This window comes from Rattus norvegicus, chromosome 2 (genome assembly GCF_021556685.1).
Source record: "Rattus norvegicus strain SHRSP/BbbUtx chromosome 2, alternate assembly SHRSP_T2T, whole genome shotgun sequence".
Classification (NCBI taxonomy): Eukaryota; Metazoa; Chordata; class Mammalia; order Rodentia; family Muridae; genus Rattus; species Rattus norvegicus.
In genome coordinates, this window is record NC_141535.1 from 109,294,272 (window position 1) to 109,319,693 (window position 25,422).

The 25,422-nt window shown below is 37.3% G+C and overlaps 2 protein-coding genes across 3 annotated transcripts in view; one reads left to right on the forward strand and one right to left on the reverse strand.

The window, feature by feature from the left end:
• Positions 1 to 25,422, reverse strand: part of Naaladl2 (N-acetylated alpha-linked acidic dipeptidase-like 2) — a 1,374,648-nt gene that overhangs the window by 1,323,928 nt on the left and 25,298 nt on the right. The window lies entirely within an intron of this gene.
• Positions 15,143 to 25,422, forward strand: part of LOC134485889 (uncharacterized) — a 227,338-nt gene continuing 217,058 nt past the window's right edge. The window contains exon 1 of the mRNA XM_087636826.1: positions 15,143 to 16,339. Coding sequence (XP_087492952.1) covers positions 16,193 to 16,339 — 147 coding nt within the window. The 5' untranslated portion in view covers positions 15,143 to 16,192. The remainder of the gene's footprint in view (positions 16,340 to 25,422) is intronic.

Genomic DNA, 25,422 nt, shown 5'->3' on the forward strand with positions numbered 1-25,422 from the left:
GATTGAGAAAAGATCTTTTCCAATCCTATATTCAATATATATAATGAATGCCAGAACTTAGACTCCAGAAAACCAAATAATCCTATTAAAACTTGGAGTACAAAGCTAAACCAAAAATGCTCAATTGAGGAATATCAAATGGCTGAGAAGCACCTAAAGAAATGTTAAACAGTCTTGGTCATCAGGGAAATGCAAATCAACACAACCCTGAGATTCCACCTCACATCAATCAGAATGGCTAAGATAAAAATTTCAGGTGATAGCAGATGCTGTTGAGGAAGGGGTAGGAAGAGAAACACTCCTCCATTGTTGGTGGGATTGCAAGTCTGGAAATCAGTCTGGAGGTTCCTTAGAAAATTGGACACAGCTATACCCAAAAGATGCTCCAACATATAACAAGGACACATGCTCTACTCTGTTCATAGCAGTCTTATTTATAATAGCCAGAAGCTGGAAAGAATCCAGATGTCCTTCAACAGAGGAATGGATACAGAAAAATGTGGTACATCTACACAATGGAATACTACTCAGCTATTAAAAACAATAATTGCACAAAGTTCTTAGGCAAATGGATGGAACTAGAAAATATCATCCTGAGTGAGGTAACCCAGTCACAAAAGGACATACATGGTATATACTCGGTGATAGGTGGATATTAGCCCAAAAGCTTGGAATACCCAAGACACAATTCACAGACCATATGAAAGTCAAGAAGAAGGAAGACCAAAATGTGGATCCATCAGTCCTTCTTAGAAGGGGGAACAAAATACTCAGAGGAATACAAGGACGAAGAGTGGAGCAGAGACTGAAGGATATACTATCCAGAGACTGACCCACCTAGGGATCTACCCCATATGCAGCCACCAAACCCAGCCACTATTGTTGATGCCAAGAAGCCCTTGCTGACAGGAGCCTGGTATGTCCCCTGAGAGGCTCTGCCAGACCCTTACTGATACAGATTAAGATACTTGCAGCTAACCATCAGACTGAGCAGGAAGATCCCTATGGTGGAGTTAGAGAAAGGACTGAAGGAGCTGAGAGGTTTCCAACCCCATAGGAAGAACAACAATATCCACCAACCAGATCCCCCAGAGCTCCCAGGGACTAAACCACCAACCAAAGAGTACACAAGGCGGGAACCCACGGCTCCAGCCACATACATAGCAGAGGATGGCATTGTCTGGCATCAATAGGAGAAGACCTTGGTCCTGTGAAGGCTCAATGTCCCAATGTAGGGGAATGTCAGGGTGTTGTGGTGGGAGTGGGTGGGTGGGAGAGCACCCTTATAGAAGCAGGGAAGGGGAAGAAAAAAGGGAGAAACCTGGAAAGGGGATAACATTTGAAGTATAAATACATAAACTATCCAAAACAAAAAAGTAAAAAAAAAAAGAAAACCCATGAAGCTATTCTGCTGTATGTGTGTATCACAAACCAGTGTCTGAAAAACAGACCTAGTCTAAAAGAAAAAGGATACACTTTGCTGACTTCACAGCATGAAGGGGGGGAATCTTCAATTCAAAATAGCCCAAATTGCTGAACCCACATTTCTGAAGGGAGAGAGCACAAAAAACAGAGGCCTGCCCTTTTCAAGGTCCTAAGTTCAAAACACAACAGTAACTCATGCTGTGACAAAAAGGGTGTGGGCGTTCTGCTGGTTTCTGGCAAAGCAACCAGGAGAACCTAGTGTTCAGTGCAATTCAAACAGGCCCAAACGTTGCCTGGCTAGCTTTTCTTCATCTTCTGGTGTGAAACAGAGGAAATTGAAAACACAAATTTATAAAGGTGTGCTAGTAAAAGGATATCTCTGTCACCAGGAGTGAAACTATTTGACAGGATTTAAAGGATTAGAAGTTGTGGCAATGTTGGAGAATGTATGTTACTGGGAGTGGGTTTTGCAACCCGACACTGTCTCTCTCTCTCTCTCTCTCTCTCTCTCTCTCTCTCTCTCTCTCTCTCTCTCTCTCTCTCTCTCTCTCTCTGTGTGTGTGTGTGTGTGTGTGTGTGTGTGTGTGTGTGTGGTAGCCGCACCTCCTCCAGCACTATACTTGCCTTACTTCATTCGCCTTGCCATGATAATGATGCACTAAGCCTCTGAAACTCTGAAATGTAAGGAAGCCCCCAAATGAAGGATCTTTCTTTCATATGATCGTCTTGGTCTGAAGGAATTGCAGGGATAAAGATAGAGAATAGTCTGAGTAAAAGAAGGTTCAGCAACAGGCCCAAAGTGGGTTCCAGCTCAAGAGGAGGCCCCAAGACATAACATTACTGAAACTATGGAGCATTCACAAAAAGGGGCCTATCGTGACTGCCCTCCAAAAGATCCAACCAGCAGCTGAAAGAGTCAGATGCAGATGTGTGCACTCAATCAATGGACAGAAGCTGCTGACCCCTCTGGCTGAATTAGAGAAAAGCTGGAAGAAGCTGAGGAGGAGGGCAACCCTGTAGGAAGACCAGCAGTCTCAAGTAACCTGGACCCCTGAGATCTCTCAGACACTGGATCACCAACAAGGCAGCATACACCAGCTGAAATAAAGCCTCCAACACATATACAGCGGAGGACTATTGGGTCTGGGTTCAGTCAGAGAAGATGCAGTGAACCCTCAAGAGACAGAAGGCTCCAGGAAGTTTAAAGGTCTAGCAGGGTGGGGTGGGGATATCCTTGTAGAGACAGGGCAAGGGTGGGGGTAGCAAGAGATGTGGAACAGTCGGGGGTGGACCAGGAGGGGAGTAAAGTCTGGAGTGTAAAAATAAAAAAAATAAATAATTAAAATAATAATTGTCTTGGTGATGATGTCACTTCACAGCAAAAGAACAGTGACTAAGACACTAATACTAAAGAAAAAATTTAAGATATATTTTTACTTCTGTGCATATGTATGTTTGTGTGAAAGTAGGTACATGTGAGTGTGGTGCCTCTGGACACCAGAAAAGGACATCAGATATCCTGTAACTAGAATTATAGGTAGTTGTAAAGTATCATGTGAACACTGTGACCCAAGCTCAAGGCCTCTACAGAGCAGTAACTGCTCTTGACTCCTAAAACATCTCTCTATGTACTCACTCAATTTTTTCCTTCCTTTTCTTCTTCATCATCATCATCATCATCATCACCATCATCGTCGTCATCGTCATCATTAAGACTCTAATTATTCATCCAGCTCACTGTCCCCCTCCCAGTCACCCCGTCCCACCTTTCTTCCCACCATCACCCTTCCTTTCTCCTCTGAGCCAATGGGGACCTCCTGAGTATCCCCCACCCCCAACCCTAGAACATCAAGTCTCAGTGAGGTTAGGTGCACAGTCTAAGCTGAGGTCACATAAGGCAGCCCAGCTAGAACAACACATCCCACTGAGAGGCAGCAGCTTTTGTGTCTCTACTCCAGTTGCTCAAGACGCACATGAAGACTAAGCTGCACTTCTGCTACACTGTGGGGGAGAAGCCACGGTACAGCTTGTGTATGTTCTTTGGTTGGTGGTTCAGTCTCTGAGATCCCCAAGGGGTTCATGTTAGTTAACTGTGTCAGTCTTCCAAAGATATCATGAATTTTGCAGGCAAATTGATGGATCTTGTGAATATCGTCCTGAGTGAGGTAATCCAGTCCCAGAAGGACACACATGGCATGTACTCACTTATATGTGGATATTAGCCATGAAATACAGGATATACATGTTACACTTCACAGACCCAAAGAAGCTAAACAAAAGGAAGGTACGGGCAAGGTTGCTTGAATCTCACATAGAAGAGGGAATAAAACAGTCATAGGAGGCAGATAGAGGGAAGAACTGGTGGGAAAGAGGACAGGTAGGGAATCTGGGTGGGGGTATGGGATCAGGTATGGGGAGGGACAGGAGGAATGACCAGATAGCCATGAGAATGAACAGAAACCCACAACATGGGTGGGGAAGTAGGGACATCTCCAGGAAGAGACAGAGACTTGGGATATGGAAGGCACTCAAGAATCAATGGGGGCATCCTTAGCTGTGACTCACAGCATTGGAGAGAAGGAATATGAGGAGGTCACCTACTATTGCTAAGCAAGAACCCCAGTGGAGTGTTAGGTACACCAACCCATCCACAAAACTTTTGACCCAAATGTTTCCTGTCTACAAGAAATGCAGGGGTGGGGGGTGGAGCAGAGACTGTGGAAAAAGTCAAATATTAACAAGCCCAACTTGAGACCCATCTCATAGGTAAGTACCAATCCCTGACACTACTAATGATACTCTGTTATGATCAGGAGCCTAGCATGGCTATCTTCTGAGAGGCTCCACCTAGCAGCTGACGCAGATGCAGATATCCATAGCTAATGGATATCTTTGGATGGAGCTTTGAGACTCTTATGGAAGAACAGGAGGAAAAATTTCATGCCCCTAAGCAGACAGGAACTGCACAGGAAGACCAACAGAATCACCAAACCTGTACTTACCTCTTGTTTTTTGAGACAGGGAATCACAGTGGTTTAGAATCCCAAAAAAGGCTAGGGAAGCTGAGTGGCAGCATCCCAGGGACACTCATGACTCTTCATTCCTTAGTGCTTGCACTGTATGTATGCACTATGAGCCCTGGCTTTTATACATTAATTCAGAGAATCTAACCAGTTCTAATGTTTGCAAAGCAAGGAATTATCTGTGTGAGCTATTTCCCCTTCCTTCAAATGTTTTTTGACCAAACTACCTGCCCTTGGCCAAACTGCAGAATCTCTTAAAATAATGGAAGCAAGTAAGAAATACTATGTTGCATGCTGGATGACTCAGTACTGGTGTCCTTTTTGTTATCCACAAACTAATGTACCAGTTGTATGGAACAAAATTTACAGTTCTCTGCAAGATGTTTAGTAAAAGTAGACAAACTGCTTCTATAACTTTTATGTTCACACTTAGGAATGCATATGTTCCTAGCAGCTATATTCATAATAGGAAAAGCATCAGCTACATGAATATTCCAAACAGTGTGGGTGGAAATGGAGAAGTGAATGATAAAGCTACATAACTAAATGCTAGTCTGCAGTGAGAAGGATCAGGCACAGGAAGCGTTAAACACACTACAATGAGCAAACAGAGTTCAATAAGAATTTTTCAAACAGGTCATGTGCTTGAAAGAGCAGACAAGGACCTAAAAGAGGTTTGAGAGAAAAGAGAAATGTGAAATTATTCAGTTATATCCTAAGTAATCTTTAAAAAGGAAATCTAAATAAATGTCTTTATTTTCTCTCTCTTTTTTGAACACACATATACACTTGCACATATACATGTATGCATCAGTTTGGAAAGTGCACAGAAAACGTAAGTACATGACATCCCTTTGAAGCAGTTATTTTCTTCTTCCTTGTGTTTGTCTATAGTATGCAAAATATTTGTATTTAAAATGGTTTGTTAATGACCGTTTACAATATATATTTTATATTGAGTTAAAAAAAGTACATTGAGGAAATTTCTAGTGAAAAAACTACAATTAGTAAATTTTACATAGAATAAAATGCTAAGAAGACTTACTGAAAACTTGCCACATGAAATGCTACATAGAAGCAAGACAATGCCCTTCTCTTGTCCTCGTCCTAATGTTTTGTGTTAGGATGACTTTATGTTGCAAATGAAAGATAGCACAGACTTTAGGTTTCATTTCTTTGAGCATTATTGCTGTGCTAGGTTTTACAAATATCAAGTGCAACTGTGCTTTTTGTCTCATTTGAGAGACAGATAACCTTGAATCTTAAACCTCCTGTGGTATTTTCTCCGTCTTCACTAACCATGACCAAGTTAGAATGGTCTCATCTGCAAATTACTAAGAATCATCAGCTCTGAGGAGTGACCTTGGGTGAAGCAATGTTAAATTGGCCAGGAAATTTTTTTGAGACATCACTATTATTAACTTGCAATTTTTTCATTTCACTTTGCCACTGACGCTTGGCAGGTTATAATTTTTCATTTTTGCACTTGGATGAAACTCGACGAAGTAGAGATTATAGAGATAGTGGTAGGGAATTTTTACAAAAGGATTTTCCCCTCTCAGTCCATGGCATTAGGATACAAAGTGGATCTCTATGTGAGTCAACTTATCAGGTGAAGATATATAAACATGCTGTTGAGATACCAGTAATGACCTAAGCACATTTTATGATTCTGTAAACTGCTAACTGCTATATACAGAGTCAATGTTATGACTGACTTCTATGCTTGTAAGCACTGCCATGTTGGAAAGGGTTTGGACCGAGTCCGTTTTTTTTGAAAATGTTATTCTTCTGTGCAGAAGTTTTCTGGGATTAAAGATGTGTTTTTGAAGACAGAAAACACTTTTGAATACAGGGACATTCAGTGCTACAGGTGTCAAATAAACTTGCATTTCTATGATGAGCAAGTTAGAGGAAGTCAATAACTGTTTTCAGTTACCCTTCTTAACCCTACAAGACCTGTGCCAACACTTGTAGTCTAGTTTAATGACAGCCATCTACACCAATCTCGCACAAGTTTTCCTTTAGGAAATATGTAGTGACCAGCTTACTAGAGTTATCAACTAATTGCAAATTCACTCTTTTCAGGAGACGACTGGAAAGTCATGAAAGACGTGGATAGAGGCATAATACACTGAAGACTGGAACCACACATTGAAAGAGCCCAGATATTTTTCCTTGGAACAGAGATTATCCAGTTATAAAACAAAATATTTCTCTCCCTATTTTCTGTGATTTTCACACAATAAAAATGTAGTGACCTCAATGGAAATTTTTGCAGCTTTCATTTGTGTAGACGTCAGAAAGTAGCTGACAGAATGTCTCCCTCAGGAGCGCTCTACAACAGGTCACTTCAGTATTGAGCACCAGGCCCCCTTTATTGACTGGTGTATTGATATAAAAAATTATGACAAGAAACTTCTTGTTATGACATGTTTATCCTAATCTACCAAAATGAAAATTCTCAGCCAAAGTACAGAAATGCCTTTAATTTCTGGAAAAGTTGGAGTTTCAAAGAAAAATTGTTTTTATTTGTCTGATGGTTTTGATACACTATTTTGTTTAATGTTAGTGTTGGAAGTGTGAAGTAAATGTTTATTATATCTGAAAAGGCACTTTCAGTCTAACTTGCATTGTTTGCATTATACTGAAACAACCATTGATGTCGGGTAGTTTTTTTTTTTCAGTTGTATATAGGAAATTACTAGAAGGTCCTTAAATACAATTAGTTGAAAAGCAAAGAATGCAACCTTTGCAAACCAGATGCCCGCTTCCAGGCTAATGTGGAAAAGTGGAATAAGAAAAGACACAGAACTTTATGTCATCAATTTTATCCATTATTTCTCACCCAGAAGAGAAAAATTTGTATCCTACTGTGTTTATTTGTCTCATTAGACTGCAAAATAAGAAACTTTACCAAAAGTAACTGACTAAACTCAATATTGCAACATAGTAAATAAATAAGCAAAATTTGATTTAAAATTGTTACCAACTTATTAAAAAAGAAAAAAAGAACAAATAAAATGTTAATTAAATGAAAGAAATGAGAACTACAATTGAGACGAGTAAGCAGGAATCAAAAAGAAAATCCAGTGATATCTAAAAACTTACTGCAAAGATTAGGGGTAAAGGTGATGTTTAGAGAAGATAGAGTGGGGGATGCGAGGGGATATATAACCAATATTGTCAGTATGAAAGAAGTGAGCATGTTAGGGGAGATAGCTATAGGAAAATAGTATGAAAACACATCTGCCAATAAAGTCTAAAGCACAAATAAAATAGCAAAAACTTCAACTGCTAATAGTCATTAAAACATATCTACATAAACCCCTATCTGAATTTTTGGATAACATCATTCCTAAATATACAATAGAATTTCAGACTGTTAGAATTTGCTGGAAATTTTCCTACACACATATGAACAAAAACGATCTCAAATATCAAAAACCATGCTGATGAGATGAATCAGTGTATAAAGGTTCTTTCTGCCAAGGTTGCAGACCTGAATTCAATCCCTGAGCTCTGTATGATAAAAAGAGAGCACCGACTCTCCAAAGTCATTCTCTGACCTTCATGTGAACCATGTCCATCTACACACACACACACACACACACACACACACACACAGAATGAGAGACAGAGAGGTAAAGGGGGGGCAGAGACAGACATATAGACAGATAGACAGACAGACAGAGACAGACACTATATAATAAGTAAAGAAAGGAAGGAAGAAAAAACTTTTTTAAAAGCTTTTACATCTGATTAATATTCCATGGCTAGTGACATAACACAGACATAGGACATTTGCCTAGAATATGTAAAGTTTCAGGTTGAATATCACAAAATAATGTAAATGTATAAAATAAAATCATCCAGAAAAACTTAGAGAATATTTCCAATTAATATTATGATTGCCACACTAGTCTGCTATCATCACAGTACAAGGGAAGGAGAAACTTGAAAAACTGCCAAGAGAAGAAACTAGAACAAGCAACACTTAAGGGGTATGAATCAACAGAGAGAAGAGAAGTAAACCCTGTTCAAAGGTCAATTGATTGAAACACGATGTCAGTTTTCAAATTGCTCTGAAGACTCAACAAAACACCAGTCAAATCCCCAGAAGAATTTTTGTAGGAAGTTAAAGCATGAGTCATGTAGATGTGAACAAAAATCAATCCTCTTCTTTCGATTACATAAATAAAGCAAGCAAGCAAGCTCAAGTAGAAATACAGAGGGACCACTAAAACAGCTTTGAAAAATATCAGCAAAGAGAGGGACAATTATATCTGCAATAGTGACCTATAATGAGACGATAGTAATCAAGAAAGTATGCCCCCCTGCCAGAGCAGGCAAATAAATCAATGGAGGGAGGTAGAGATTTCAGAGACACACGCCTACTGCTGATTTTGCCAAAGAAAGGGTCAGTTTTATGGAGAAAGACTTTTCAACCACAGAAGCTGGTCCAACTGAAAATCCACTGCAAACTCAAAGGAACAGGATAGTTGAGGGGCTGCAGAGATGGCTTCATGGGTAAAATACTTGTTATGACAGCATGAGGCCTGAGTTTAACCTCATGTAGTGTCACTACCAAACACCCGTCTGCAATGCTGACCTTCTACTGCAATAAGGAAGGCAAAGACAGGAAGTTCTCTGGAAGCTCACAGGCCAACCTCCCAGGGTACTGAGTACCCAAAATCAAGTGAGTACCTGTCCTCAAATAAGATCGAAGGAAGGAAGGTTGTCCTCCAAGCTCCACAACAGTATTTTGAAGAGTGCAAACTCACAAATCCAATCCCAGGGTTGGGTGTAGTGCCTCCTACCTGTAATCCTAGAACTACAGGAAAAAAGAAACAAACAAAAAAAAAAAACAAAACAAAAACAAAAAAACAGTGGAATTGTTGTAAGTTCTAGGTTAATTAGGGCTACAAACAGTTCTAAAATCCATCCTGGACTTACAGTGAAATTGTCTAAACAATATAACAACAAAACAAATAAATCAAAATACTTCAGTAAATGTTTTAGCCAAAGGTCTCTAATTCAAAATCATCATCATAAACAACAAACGGGAAATGGAGCTACTGTTCATTTATTGAATTTCTTGAATATTAAGTATTGCAAGTTTCGAAGAATGAAAACAGAAAATAAAGGCTGGAAATTGGTGGCATTCAACTTCAGTCCCAGCACTTAGGGAGCAGGGGTAGGCAATCTTCTTGTATGTGAGGCCAGCCTGGTCTACACAGCAAATTTCAGGACAGCCAGAGATGTTACACAGAAAAACCCTATCTCGAAATACAAAACAAACAAAAAAGACAAATAACGTATAGAAAACAAGGTTAGTAAGGGCATGTTCTACTATTATGTCACTGAGGTGATGCTAGGAAAAGTAAATGTATGAAGATAATTTTCTAAATAAATCGGATATAATAAATATAAAGAAATGTTGCGTGGAGCTTTTGTTACCATGCCTTAACTCCGGGAACAGGCCACACTACACACATGGCTGAATCTCTTGAATCCATGGATAAAACACACACATGCGGTTGTTCAAATTCAACTTGCTTTTTGACACAATTGATGGGTGCTACTATCTCCCGCCTAGAAAAGTGTGCCCTTACCAATATTCTTATGTCTTCCCTTCTCCACCTACCCTAAACTTTTGTTGCCAAGTTACATCTAGTTAGTTCTAAACATCCCTGACCACTCCCCTGTAGCTGGGGCCTGTGTGGTTACTTTGTTTTGAGATCTTACATAGCTAGCTGGTCAACTTTTCTCCATCAGAAGCCTGGCTAACTCTCCTCTCCTCTCTTACAGCTCTCCATTTGGCTCCGGGACATCCCATCTAATCCTTTTACTGACAAATCATGAACCAATTGGGGAACAGGACAGCATTAGAACCATCCCTGCAAAGAAGTAGCAGTAAGGCCAAGGCAAGTGACCTAAGGGCAGAAGTTCTACTGAAATGGAAGCAAAAAACACATCTAACAAAAAGGAAGAAAGAACTCTTTCGAAGAAGGAAGCTGTAGGTGAAGGGTTTTAACTGTAACATCACAATCTCAAGATGACTCCATGGTAATGGCCCATAACTTTCTGGCAAGTCCAAATGTACAGTTTTAGCTGCTTAAAGCTTCACGGTGACCACTAACATGAGTATAAGATAAAGAGAGCCCTTGAAGACCAAAGAAAATCTGACTGTGAGAACTTCCTCATTTGCATGCCATGTATTTTTAATTTGTATTATTATTTATTCATGTGTGTATATGTATGTATGTGTATATGTATATATGTATGTATGTGTCTAGAGAGGTCAGAGCGGTGTCAGATCCTCTAGATCTTGAGTTGACAGGTTATTATAAGCTGCATGATATCGGTGCTGGGAATCAAACTCAGGTCTTCTGCCTTCTGCAAGAACAGTATGTGACTTTTTTTCCAAACAAACATTGATGTTAACATTCAGTTTGCGTTATTGAAATGTTTAAACTAAAAAAGTGATTAAAATTTTTAGTTTTAAGATACCTTGCTACTACTTCAATGCTTTTCCTATTTCTCTTAAATAGATTGTATTTTATACAATATATTCTGATAATAATTTCAACTCCTTTAAGAGCCTTTCCACCTCTGCTCTCAGCCAAGTCTGCACTCCTATCTAAAGAACAAAAAATAATAAAATGAAGTAAAATAAAATAAAAACAAAGTAGAGCATGACAAAACAGAGGAAAAAGAGCCATCTTAACCACTGAACCATTGCTCCAGCCCATTTTTAAGACACTAAAATCTTCTTAGCAAGTTAACTGGCAAATACTGAAATAGTTTATTAACATTGAAAAATATAGATGCTTATTAAAAATCACATAAACTAATGAGTTCCCTATAGAAGAACAAAAAATGGAACAAGAAAGAAATGAGCATTGAGCAGAGCCTATCTGAATACTGGATACATTTTATTTTCATCATTAGGATAAATTAATTATTACACTAGTGAGCACAGTCAGTCTTGAGTTTCTTCTGAAAACATTTTAATTAAGGGTTGCAAGCAGTTAAGAAGGAGAATAGTAATGGTCATGAGAGCATTCTAACACAATTTGGGTTTAGACTCATCCATTTCTTCTGTTGTTTCATTATTGTTCAGAATTATACAACAATGAGTGGTTACACTAAGGTCCAGAAGAACAATAAACTTTAGTACCTTGGGGGAGGCTTGAGGTAGAATTCTGCAGTTTTTAGGCCATCTTGGCCTATATAGCTAGATAGTCTCTGCCTAAGAACAATCTAAAAATAAACAAATTAAGGAATTGTAATAAACAAAAAGCTCAATTTATTATCATCTTAACTCAGGATACATAAATGTTTAATAATACCATACTTAAAATTTGAGTGGATGCTAAAATCAATGACTAAATTGGCTAAATAACCTTTCCTTTACCATTTTCTTGCATGCTTATATGAGATATAAGAGATAAATGAATATGTATAGAGAGAGGTATACAACACAAGCTGACATAAATGAATTATTTAGAAATAATTCATCCCGTAATGAAACCTTATAATTCTGAGAAAAATACCTGAGATTTTCATAGTGTGTTGAAGTTACCTTATGAGGGCTGAAGACAAATGTTTATAGCTGTTTTGCAAACAAAATGTTGATTTAGTAAACTAGAGGTTACAGATTCTCCTCTGATAACCATGATTTCACTAGCAATGAGAAGTTATCTGGGTTTCCAGTTTAAGCTTGGGATGGGAGAGATGTCTTCCCCAGAAAAAGGCATACCAATTGATTCTGAGTGTCAAGAGTTCAGCCCTGAGCACATACATACATTATATGAACTGAACATGGTATATTTAGGGAAAAAAGTATACATATATGCAATAAGAACTTGTGAATTTGAAGAATAGGGAAGAGTATATTAGAGGATTTGGAAAAAGAAAAGGGAAGGAATTAATGTAATTATCAAAACTAAAATAAAAATATAATAAAAAATAAAATGAGTTTAAAATATGTATGAGAAACGAAAGTAAAACCTTATCAATAACTAACGTCAACACAGGCAGAGCCAAAGCACTAATGGAAGTTACATTTTCTTTTTGGCATACGCTTGACTTTGAGTTGTGTCCAACTTTTTTACAGTCCATCAAACAGAAAAGCTTTAGGGTAGTAAGGAGAATATATGCATAGACTGAGTTGGGAAGTCCTGGGGCTGCGTAATGAGGTCATGGAACAAATCAACACAGCTGGCCTGCTGACTGTTCATTAGCCACCCCAGAAGAACCAGAGGTGTCCCAGCCAGAACAGCTGCCAACTGAAAGAAAGAATCTCTGGAGTTCAAGATCATAAACAGACAATCAGAACACTTTAGCACTGGCAAGGCTCCCAGGGACCATGTAGCTCAGTATGCAAAGTTCTAGTTTGCTACTAGGTTTCTGAAGCTGTTGAACGTACTGAGATTATTTTATAGGAGAAATATTAAATGCAAACATTTGTTGTTTCCAAGTTATTTTGTCATTGGATTTGGTAAACCTATTTTCTTTTTATATAGATGTATGCATTGTATATTAAATACAACCTTGCCAAATTGCCTTATTTTCTTTTCTCTCCCTTTTCCCATTAACCTGTTTTACTCTCCTAGAGATTTCCTTCAATATCACAGCATACAGAAATACAGGATTTTATGCATCTATATAAAATGTAGAAAGAACAAAGGAGGGAAATGTGTATTTATCTTTCTGATACTGCCTTAATTTTATTAATATGACTATAACTGCATGTACAACATAACTGAATTTTTCTTTATGATTGAAAAGTTCTACACACACACACACACACACAGAGAGAGAGAGAGAGAGAGAGAGAGAGAGAGAGAGAGAGAGAGGTACACATGCACTCACATAGCACTTTTTCTCTAGCCATCATTCTAGATTGAAATATTTGTGCTATGTTGACTGTGAATCTGTGGGTAAGCACCCAGGAGAACCACAGATCCAATTCAACCATTCATTTAAAGTACAGAGAAACTATTCATTGCAATTTAGCTGTTGCTAACTGGTACTACTCAGGAAGGAGGTAGCCTCAAGTCCCAGTGTTCTGTCATTTTGCTGTCACAGCAGGAAGTCTCCTCTTAAGTACTAGAAAATATTAACTGTAGTGGGCAAAGCCATACAGCAGGGATCTATAATTGGTTATTCTCAAAAAGCATCAGTATTCCCATTGTAGTTACTCTAAAAGAGTGCTGTACGTTCTTTCACACTTCTTTGTCAGAATGCCAAAGCTATATGAGCAGAGTTGTCAGCCATTGTAATTAAAACAATGTTTGATGTAAGCAGCTTATTCATAGTGGTATCTCAGAAACCAAAAGTAATCTACCACCATACTCAATGGTAATATTATCGGATATAAAAAGGTTTTGGGAATGTAATTGTTGCAAGACCTGGCTATGTAGTTACTTGTAATAACTACTACATAGTTGGTGTTCCTTCATTGTCAGTGGAACACTGGCATATGTAACAGAGTATTCCCAGGAGGAAGTGTGCTTATCCGGGAATTGCCCTCTTCTTGTGGCTACAGATAAATGTTCTTCTAAACCAGTTTTCCTTACATAGGTCCAACTATACAGATTAGTCATCCAGTTATTCCAAAACAGCTCGCAATTGCAGACAGATGTCAAGTTATTTACAGGCTTAATAAATTAATTCAGGACTTTTCTTGATGTTACTGTTATAAAATTAGTATGTCTCCAGTAAGATATTTTGGCTAATGAATAAGAATCTCTCATCAAATTAATAACACCAATTAGGTTCACTTCCGGGTGGTTTAACAGTGGTCTCTTGGGGATAGTAACATATTGCTGACTTGGGCAAGCTGCCACAGGACTGAATATGAATTTGTACCAGTGAACCTCTTCATATGGAAACTCTAAAACTATCTCCAACTGATCATATTTAAATCTAAATGAGGAGTTTCCGCTATAAAATCAATCTATAATGTCAGCTGTGATTCATAGCATCATACTCTAGTTCTCCAACACAAACATGTCTTAAAGCATTGACTCATCTTGAATATCAAGCGATACCTCATCATATACATATAAAAATTATGTGTTCTAAAAGTCAACCTTATAGTTAATCCTACTTAAAATCTCTCAGTAATCTCCTACCACATTCAAACATACCAAATATTTTACCTCAAAATACAGATCTGTGGTAGTCATGTCCAACAAATCTCAAAGTTTCCTACAAGCTTCTTAGATATCCTGCCTTCAAAAGCTTGTGAGCATTCCCGTTTCCTGCCATCTTAGCTATGGTTTATTAATGTCACTTTAAAATAATTCCATTTGGTTACTGTACCATTATAATATGATCTCTTCAAAGGCATAAACTATATTTTGAGTGCAGAAACATCTGAGGAAGTTCTGAACAGCTAAAGTTAAAAGAAAATCTAGGGGAAGACTGAAGGAATAAAATCTGGTAAAGGACTAGGTTCCTTCCTAAAGTTCATAATTGGTTTAATCCTGTTTTCTTTTTTAACTTTTCACTTTCTAGGCTTTTCAGAATGGGCTTTCTCAAATGTGCATTAATCTAATGAAAACTGAATATATTAGCTATGACTATAACAAACTACGAATATGATACGTCCCCTAGCAACAGAAAGTTTTCTTAGTTCTAGAACATTGACGACCAAGGCAACTGGGAGTGAATGGGCACTCTACACAGTTCTTCCTGACTTTTCTCTTTCTCTTTCTCCTCTTCCTCCTCCCCTTACTCCTCTTTCTTGTTCCTAAGAAACCATAGGGTCAGCAGTTTTGCTTTGTCTTTCATTTACTGTCATAGTTTGCTACTTCATTACAGGTCCCAGAGCAACAGTAATCTTGGCCCATGTGCTGAACATCTCAAAGCAAATAGTCACGACATAAGTTGGTTCTCTTGAGGTCCTATTATCAAGTGGAAGGGCACCACATAACGTTGCCATTCAACAGTAAGCTTGAGAGACTAACTGTAGGTAATAATATGGAAAAGTATCTATGGTCGATCTAATGAAGATGTCTGGAATATCTTAAAGCAGCCAACAAGGAAAGCTTATGACACTATACAGATCATAAGGGGCAGCTATGGTAATGGCATAAAAGCTCAGAACCCTAGGTGGAATCCAGATGGTGCTGGTTATAGTGAGGTTTTAGATGAAACAAACTTTATTGAAATTGGACAATTCGTGACTTCATGAAACAAAGGAAATGTTAAAGTAGTATAACATTCAGGCTACAGTGTGACTAGGAATGGGTATTTTGTTTGTTTCTTTGTTTCGTACTCACATATCCTTTCAAAAGTTTGAATACAAAAAAGAAGAAAGAGTTGGAAAGGTTACAGCTTGGCCAAAGAAGAAGCATAGACACATAACAATGCATCCAAGGTTACCATTAAGGCTGATATATTTAAGGAAATAATCCAAGTGATTTTCACCAGAATAATCCAGAGATTCTCTGAATGAAATCAGTTCATATATCTCAGTCTTAGTTTGCTTTCACAGTCTTATATGGATAGAAAGCCCGATAGTGTAACAAACCTCCCAGAGATTCAGACTCATTCCTTCTAGTTCAGATCACTAGGGCTGAGAGGGCATTGCTGTCCTGATTTAATCAAGCCCATGTACAGCTTGAACTTGTGGTGGGCCTTGGAGTTCACAGCTGAGGTAATCTTGAGTCCCAAAGACTTTAAACGTGAAGTTCTGCACCCTTGATTTTGGAGACCCTTGAAGGGGCATGAGTTGCTTCTTATTTTGTGAGATGAACATGAGACTCTGGAGGCCTGAAGCAGAACTCCACACTTTGCATCTTCAAAGTCCTTCAAAGGTCCAGAAAGTTATTTCCCAGGATTGTGCTGTTGAGAGACTGTGGCAGCTTCCAGAGGTAAGTGTGAATGTTAACATCTTTCCTCATTAGCACCTAGTTCTCAAAGTCCTGAAGCATACAGTCTTCACCACTGTGTCTTTCCATCCCAAATTCATGCAGTGAGCAGTTTGTCTGACCCCCCACACTTATACTACTGCATGTTACCTCAGGTCAGAGCTACCAAAAAGGGACCACCTGATCATGGATGGACTGTCCAAAGCCTCTAAAAAGACTAAACTTTTCCCTTCTCATATAATTATTTCAAACGTTTGTGGTATTACCAAACAACAATATGCAAGAAAAGTGATTGAACTGACTTCCCCTTTAATCCATGAAATCAGAACTCTTATGTATCTGGTCTTAGTTTTCCTTTAGCAATGGACACTGTTGGAGGAAACACAGAAAAGTCTCAAGGGTGATCCAAATTTAGTTGAGTCTGGAGATGATTATACGAATGAAGACCATGAACCTGCAGGGTCTTTAGATAAACTTTATCCTTCTCTGAGGACAGAGGGATGCTGCTTTTAGCACACCCAAAAGCACACCTACTGTGGGTGGCCCCCAGCAGAGCCACAAATTCTTCCAAACTGATTCAGCAGTGAAGAATGTTCCAGGAAATAATTTTATTTTTCAAAAGTTAGTCCTAGAAAACTAACCCTTACCCCAGTGTATTGTAAGATTTATGTTTGTAAGTAAATGAATCAATAATTTTCATTGGATTCTGGGCTATAATATAAAATATACAATGTAAAGTTCACATACAAAATGGTATTTGAAAAGTCTCAACTGCTCATTTTAAAACTCAAATTTCCTTTTGTTTTTTCATTTGTTCATTGTGTAGTTCTGTTCTGTTCTGTTCTGTTCTGTTCTGTTTTGTTCTGTTCTGTTCTGTTCTGTTCTCCTGTTCTGTTTGTTCTGTTTTCCAAGGGTCTTACAGTTTGACAGAGAGTAGCCAGGTCTGTACTCAAGGCAAATCTCTATGCCCACAGGTGCTGAGATTATAGGCATGTACAACCACACCCATGTTTGTACCTATTCATTTTTTAAAAATCTAAGTAAGCATATAATAAGATGAGTAAAGTTATCCCTATAGGCACAGAAAAAGCAAACAAATTTGAAAAAATAATTTTGCATTCAAAATGCTTTTAATACCTAGATATGGAAAGTAATGATTATATATTTCAGTAAAAATTTTTGAAAGAGAATGAATGATTTATGCAAGTATTTCTTATAATGAGTAAGAATAGAATACCATAGTATTGGAGGATATGTCAGGCACATTTTTAATTTACTTTAGTAAATTAGTATGGGAGAAAATGGGAATGCTTCAAAATGTTGATGACACAAAGCACTCCATAAAATCATTATCTATATTAAACAACAAGCTAAGACAATTTCTAAGAATCCTAGTAATATACTGAATTAGTGTCTGTGTCTTTAAACATACCCTTGATTTCAAGGACAAGGAAACTGAACTAAATATAATGACTTCAACATTCAGTACTTAGCAATAATGTAAATTATTCTCAGAGAACTATAAATATAAAATATTTAGAACTTAAAATCTATGCATTTTCAATAAAATTTTATTTGTGTATTACTATCATCTACAAATGGTATTTAGGCATTCTTAACTAGCAATGTTAAGTTGTACTTCCTTGTGGGGTTTCGGATTGGTTGTTCTGCTTTGTTTGTATTATTGCTTTTTTTTGTTGTTGGTTTTTGTTTTTTGTTTTTTGTGGGGTTTTGTGGTTTTTTGGTGTTTGGTTTTTGGGATTATTGTTGTTGTTTTTCTTTTTTTCCGAAGCAGGATCTTACCATATGAACAGGCTGTTCTGGAACTCCTGCCTACTAGACACTTGAAATATTTACAGACTTGACTAAAATGATTCTTTTTTATAGCTGAAAGGTATCAATGTGTTGTCCCTTTTCAGCTCATGTTTAGGCAATTCCAGTGAGACTTTTTATGTAGAGTTCCTGACATCATGCTAAAGTGGATATGGATAAGCTCATGAAGCCTCAAACCAACACGAAGGCAAATAAAAAATCCTGAGTGGGAAAAATTGTCTCTCCAAAGAAGAGCACACCAGTTGGTATTCAATACCACATAGTCAATGCTGAAAATAAATATACATACAACTAGCATTATAGGTACTGAGAAAGTTATATTAAGGACTGTATCTGCACATACATATGTGCATGTAATAACAACCAATGGAAAAAAAAAACATAAACCTGAAAGAGAACAGTTGGGATATATGGGAGAGTTCGGTGAAGAAAGCAAAGAAAAAAAGTTGTAATTATATCAAAATCTCAGACAAACAAGCAAACAAACAAAGACGTGTGAAGAATAGGGTAGACTATTATTTAATCCAAGGCCTGTTATTGCAATGCTTAGTAGTTCATTTCAGTGCCAATGGTTTTATGTAAGATGGGGTAGAGAACGTGATGAGCTGAGGTTCACAGTACTTTCTGAATGTAAAATGAAAATCCATAATGAGAAAGCCTTCTTTTAAATTAATCACCCATTCTCCAAATGTTTCCTTGCAAGACAGTGTCCCGGCACTTTAATATGCATGGCTTTTCTTCCTATGACTCTATACTTCCTTGGACCCACATATTCCTTCTTTCTTCAAAGGTTCAGGCTGATATATGAACTTTATATACCTATGAAATAGCCCCCATTTCCTTGCTTTCCCTTCTTCCTGTTGGGTCCCTGCTGTTTTGAATTGAGACTGGAGATTATACTAAGTATATTATAAGTGTGGTTCTCAAGTATGAAGATATCTAAACATCTTATATTGCCAGTTGTGAAAACAAATTAATGAGTTTGTCCTTAACCCATCAAGGTACTTGAGTCTTGCAAGGGGCCTTCAAAGGAGCTCCTTTTGAATAAAAAGGATAAAATAGTAAGCACTAAAATTGTTCTTACTTAATTATTTCACTCCTCTAATTGGGGGCAGGTAGCTTAAAGTTGTAATTGAAATGTGCCATATATATGCAACAGACATTTTTTTCACTTATGAAGAGGGAAGATATGTTACTTTTAAGGAGAATGGGTTGAATAAAATCATCATATTAAGGAAATGAAGCAGTCTTGGTATGTTGTATGTTTTCCTTGATTTGTCATTCCTAGAATTTACATATACAACTTGTCTATAAACATATGACATGAAGGTAGAAATGAAACTTTCTAGAACAAAGGAGATTCGTGGAAGAAGACAGAAGTTAGGGTTATGAAGTAGGAGAGTCATGGACAATTACATATGCAGATGTATGAATATTCACAAAGTTAATAAAAAATAGACTAGCAATCCACCTAAGATAGACAAGATAAAGTCAATTGTAAGAGCCTTCAAGTAGTAGTGAGTTAAATTTTCATATTGTATGTTTTTTGCAAGAGGATAAACAGGGCATTGTAAAAGCTTAGACAGCATATTTTAGGCAACAATGTCCATAGGAAAAAAACCATGTATTAAGACTTTGAATGCAGAGACTATATCTTAGCCACACTATATTCACTACATGCTATCAGGCTAAGATTTAAAAGGTAAAATGTCTATTCAAATCTATGTACAGGCATCAAAAATGACGTAAAATAGTCTACCTAGCTTAAAATTAATTATTTTTTGTAGCAGGGAATATGAAGTGAAACTACATCAGATCTGAGTTCAGTGATTTAATGTGTAAGTTGTACGAAACTTAGAAATCGAAGGCTCCAGGTAGCAGAGTTGCTAATCTGCGCCAGTTCTTAGCATTGCTCCCACGTCCATCACCCATGTGAGAAGCTTCTGCGATCGCTCTGATTCCTCCACCTTTCCATGAATCACTTTTACTGAGATTACATTTTTTCCATTCCCTTTTTACATGTCTATTTTAGTTCACTGCTACATTTAAACTTGACAATTGTAATGTCTTTCAAACTAAGTTTCTCACATATTAGTTAGTATTACACAAGTTCAAGTGACTAACTAGTGCAAACGCATCCTCCAGTGCAACTCTAGTCAAGGCGTAGCTGTGCGCATCTCCCATTTTTATCGAGTGAAAAGTATTCCGTTCCCCTTGCAGCGCAGGTCTGTCACAGAGACAGGATTAAGATCATTTCAGTGTAGATACTTTGAAATTCCTGTGACCAGGTCAAGAGGAAAGGGTGCTAAGTAGGGAGACAGACTTCTCAAAGAAGTGATAATTGTCTGCTTCAATTAGACACCTTTAATCTGTGTGTGAATAGTTATTTGACTTGGCATGATTTAAACAAATTCTTTCTATCACACTGTCTCCAAACTAGTTGTAATTAATTATTGAACTTCAGCCTTCCAGAGTAGAGAATAAGCAAGATCCAGGATCATTTTCTATTTCTTTACTGCTAAAGATTACCATATACTCGTCTCCTGACCTGCCTATGTCAGACTGACTCCCTGTTAACACATTTATGACATTTGGGTTCTTACATGCACTAAGCCTTTACCTGGATAATTGCATTACTTGAATATAACTACCATCTTCTTTACTTATGACTTTCTTGCACTGTTGTAATTAGATATATGTCTGTCTAGCAAAAGATTCACAAGAAGGAGAGCAAACAATTTCTCTCACCCTCCAGCTTTAGAGAACGCATCTGCAATTCCACTTCGCTTACTTCCACAAATGCACAGGAAGTGGGAACTACTCAGTTTGGTTATGGTTTCTCCTGTGTCTTGGACCTCAATTTCTCTCATAGTACGTTCCTTACTATTAGATGAGGAATAATAAAAGTTCAGAGAACTGTCTGTCATTGCAGAGGACTTGGGTTCAAATCCCAGCACACACATGGCAGCCCACAACTGTTTATAGTTCTAATGACAATGCATATGGCACTTACATGCAAGAATACATGGAAGCAAATGAATAAATAAATCATTTTAAAAAAAGGAAAAATACAGTAAACCCCAAAACTGCAAAACTAAATAAATATCATATTTTTTCTATTTTATATTCAGTTTGTTCTTAATGGATTTTGTTGTAGGTGTTGCAAAAATTAGCCTGTAAAGATCTATTTGTAAAAATCCTTAAATAATGTATCAAATATCCATCCTAACAGTATCCCATATTTTAAATTCTATCATCAAATATTCCCCCAGTATAGATAAACTTGTACAGACTGAAGCCTAGAAGGGGAAGGGAAGGTGTGAATAAGAATGGAACATTCATGGTAAGTGACACAGTTTAATTTTCTAAGTAAAATCAGTCATTCCAATTCATGTATTGCCAATAAATGCAAAAAATCATACAAATAAAAATATTTAACAGAGAGCTGACCATGTGCACAGGACTCTGTGCTCAGATCTTGCTAGGAGAAAGCTAGCCTCCCTGTAGTGAGGATACACCTGAGAGAACACCACCACTTCTGCTCAAAGGGACCCGCCTAGAGCCCTCAGGACACAGAAACCAAGAAGTAGTCTGGGACAGGATCCTTCTAGTTTCCATATGCACAGGGAGCTGACCCTGTGTCACAGCTCTCTGTACACAAGTACCACTGGAAGAGAACTGGTCTTCCAGGAGTGCTGACACACAGGCTTACAGGAGGGTCAAGCCACTGTCAGAGACAGCAGGACCAGCTAACACTACAGACAACCAGATGGTCAGAGGCAAATTCAAGAGTTAAGCAACAGAAACCAAGGCCACATGGCATCATCAGGACCCAGTTCTCCCACTACAGCAAGTACTGGGTACCCAAAAACACAGGAAAAGCAAGATTTTGATTTAAAATAACATCTCATGATGATGTTAGAGGTCTTTAAGAAGGACATAAATAACTCCCTTAAAGAAATACAGGACAACACAGGTAAATAGGGTAGATGCCCTTAAAGAGGAAACAAAAGTCCCTTAAAGAATTACAGGAAAACACAACCAAGCAGGCGAAGGAATTGAACAAAACCATCCAGGATCTAAAAAAGAAATAGAAACAATAAAGAAATCATAAAGGGAAACAACACTAGGGATAGAAAACCTAGGGAAAAGATCAGGAGTCATAGATGCAAGCATCACCAACGGAATACATGAGATAGAAGAGATACCAGTGGTAGAAGATACCATAGAAAACATCGACATAAGCATCAAAGAAAATGTAAAACACAAAAAGCTCCTAAGCCAAATCATCCAGGAAATCTAGGACACACTGACAAGTTAAAACCTAAGGATAATAGGTATAAAAGAGAGTGAAGATTCCCAACTTAAAGAGCCAGTAAATATCTTCAAGAAAATTATAGAAGAAAACTTCCTTAACCTAAAGAAAGAGATGGCCATAAACATATAAGAAGCCTACAGAACTCTAAATAGACTGGACCAGAAAAGAAATTCCTCCCTCCATATAATAGTTCAAATACAAAATGCACAAAAAAAAAAAAAGAAAAGAAAAGAAAAAAAGCAGTAAGGGAAAAAGTTCAAGTAACATATAAAGGCAGACGTATCAGAAGTACACTAGACTTCTCACCAGAGACTATGAAAGCCAGAAGATCCTGGGCAGAGATCATACAGACCCTTAGAGAACACAAATGCGAGCCCAGGCTACTATATCCAGTAAAACTCTCAATTTACCTAGATAGAGAAACCAAAATATTCCATGACAAAATCTAATTTACACAATATATTTTCACAAATCCAGCCCTACAAAGGATCATAGATGGAAAACTCCAAAACAAGGAGGAAAACTACACCCTAGAAAAATCAAGAAAGTAATCTTCTTTCAATTAATCTAAAAGAAAATACCCACACAAACATATTACACCTCTAACAAATAAAATAACAGGAAACAATCATTGGATCCTAATATCTCTCATCATCTATGAGCTCAATTCCCCAATAAAAAGACATAGCCTAACACAGTGGATACATAAACAGGACCCAGCATTTTGCTGCATACAGACAACACACCTCAGTGATGAAGACAGACAGTACCTCAGACTAAAAGGCTTAGAAAATTTTTTCCAAGCAAATCTTCCCAAGAAACAAGCATGAGTAACCATTCTAATATTGGTTAAAACAGACTTCGAACCAAAAATAAACAAAAAAGATAAGGAAGGACACTACATACTTATCAAAAAAAATCCATCAAGATGAACTCTCAGTTCTGAATATCTATGCTCCAAATGCAAGAGCACTTACATTCATAAAAGAACCTTTATTAAAACTCAAAGCACACATTGCATCTCATACAATAATAGTGGGAGACTTCAACACCCTACTCTCTTCAAAAAACAGATTGTGGAAACATAAACTAAAACGAGACACAGTGAAACTAACATAAGTTATGAACCAAATGGATTTAACAGATATCTATAGAACATTTCATTCTAAAACAAAAGAATATACCCTTCTTTCAGCACCCAATGACATGTTCGCCAAAACTGACCATATAATATGTCACAAAACAGGCCTAAACAGATAGAAAATAGAAATAATCCTATGCATCCTGTCAGATCACCACAGACTAAGGCTGGTCTTCAATAACAACAGAAACAACAGAAAGCCCCCGCACCCCAGAAGCTGAACAACGCTCTACTCCATGATAACTTGGTCAAGGATGAAATAAAGAGAGAAATTAAAAACTTTTTAGAAGTTAATGAAAATGAAGGCACAACATCTCCAAATTTATGATACACAATGAAAGCAGTGCTAAGAGGGAAACTCATAGTTCTGAGTGCCTCCAAAAAGAAATTGGAGAAAGCATACACTAGCAGATTGACAGCACACCTGAAAGTTCTAGAACAAAAAGAAGCAAATACACACAAAAGGAGTAGAGTGCAGGAAATTATCAATCTCAGGGCTGAAATCAACCAAGTAGAAACAAAAAGAACTATAAAAAAATCAACAAAAACAGAAGTTGGTTCTTTGACAAAATCAATAAAATAGATAATCTCTTAGCAAGACTAACCAGAGGGTATGGAGACAGTATTCAAATTAACAAAATCAAATTATGAAAAGGGAGACATAACAACAGAAACTGAGGAAATTTAAAAAAATCAACAGATGCTACCACAAAAGCCTATATTCAAAAAAAGTGGAAAACCTGGATAAAAATTTTCTAGACAGATACCAGGTACCAAAATTAAATCAGGATAAGGTAAACAGTCTAAACAGTCCTATAACCCCTAAAGAAATAGAAACAATCACTAAAATTCTGGCAATCAAGAAAAGCCAAGGACCAGACGGAGTTTGAACAGAATTCTATCAGATCTTCGTAGAAGACCAAACACCACTACTCTTCAAACTATTCCAAGCAATAGAAACAGAAGGAGCACTACCCAACTCTTTACCCACAATATGCTTATACCTAAACCATACTAAGACCCTAAAAAGAAAGAGAATTTCAGACCAATTTCCCTTATGAAGAGTGATGCCAACACTCAATAAGATGCTTAGAAACCAAATCAAATAACACATCAAAACAATCATCCATCATGATCAACTAAGCTTCATTCCAGGGATTCAAGGGATTCAATATACAGATTCAAATGATTCAATATACAGAAATCCATCAATGTAATCCACTATATAAACAAACTCAAAGGGTGGAAAAAAACCACATGATCTTCTCATTAGATTCTGAGAAAGCATTTGACAAAATTCAATAGCCCTTCATGGTAAAGGACTTAGAAAGATCAGAAATTCAAGGCCCATATCTAAACACACTAAAAGCAATATACAAAAAAAAAAACAACTAGAAAACATCAAACTAAATGGAAAGAAACTTGAAACAATCCCACTAAAATCAGGGACTATACAAGGCTGCCCACTCTTTCCCTAACTATAAATATAGTACTAAGCATTCTAGCCCAAGCAATTAGACAACAAAATGAGGTCAAAATGACACAAATTGGAAAGAAAGAAGTCAAAATATCACTATTTGCAGATGATGTGATAGTATACTTCAGTGACCCCAAAAATTCTAGCAGGGAACTACTACAGCTGATAAACAACTTCAGCAAAGTGGCTGGATAATAAGTTTACTCAAACAAATCAGTAGTCTTTCTCTACTCAAAGGATAAACAGGCTGAAAAAAAATTAGGGAAACGACACTTTTCAAAATAGTCACAAATAATATAAAATACCTCGGTGTGACT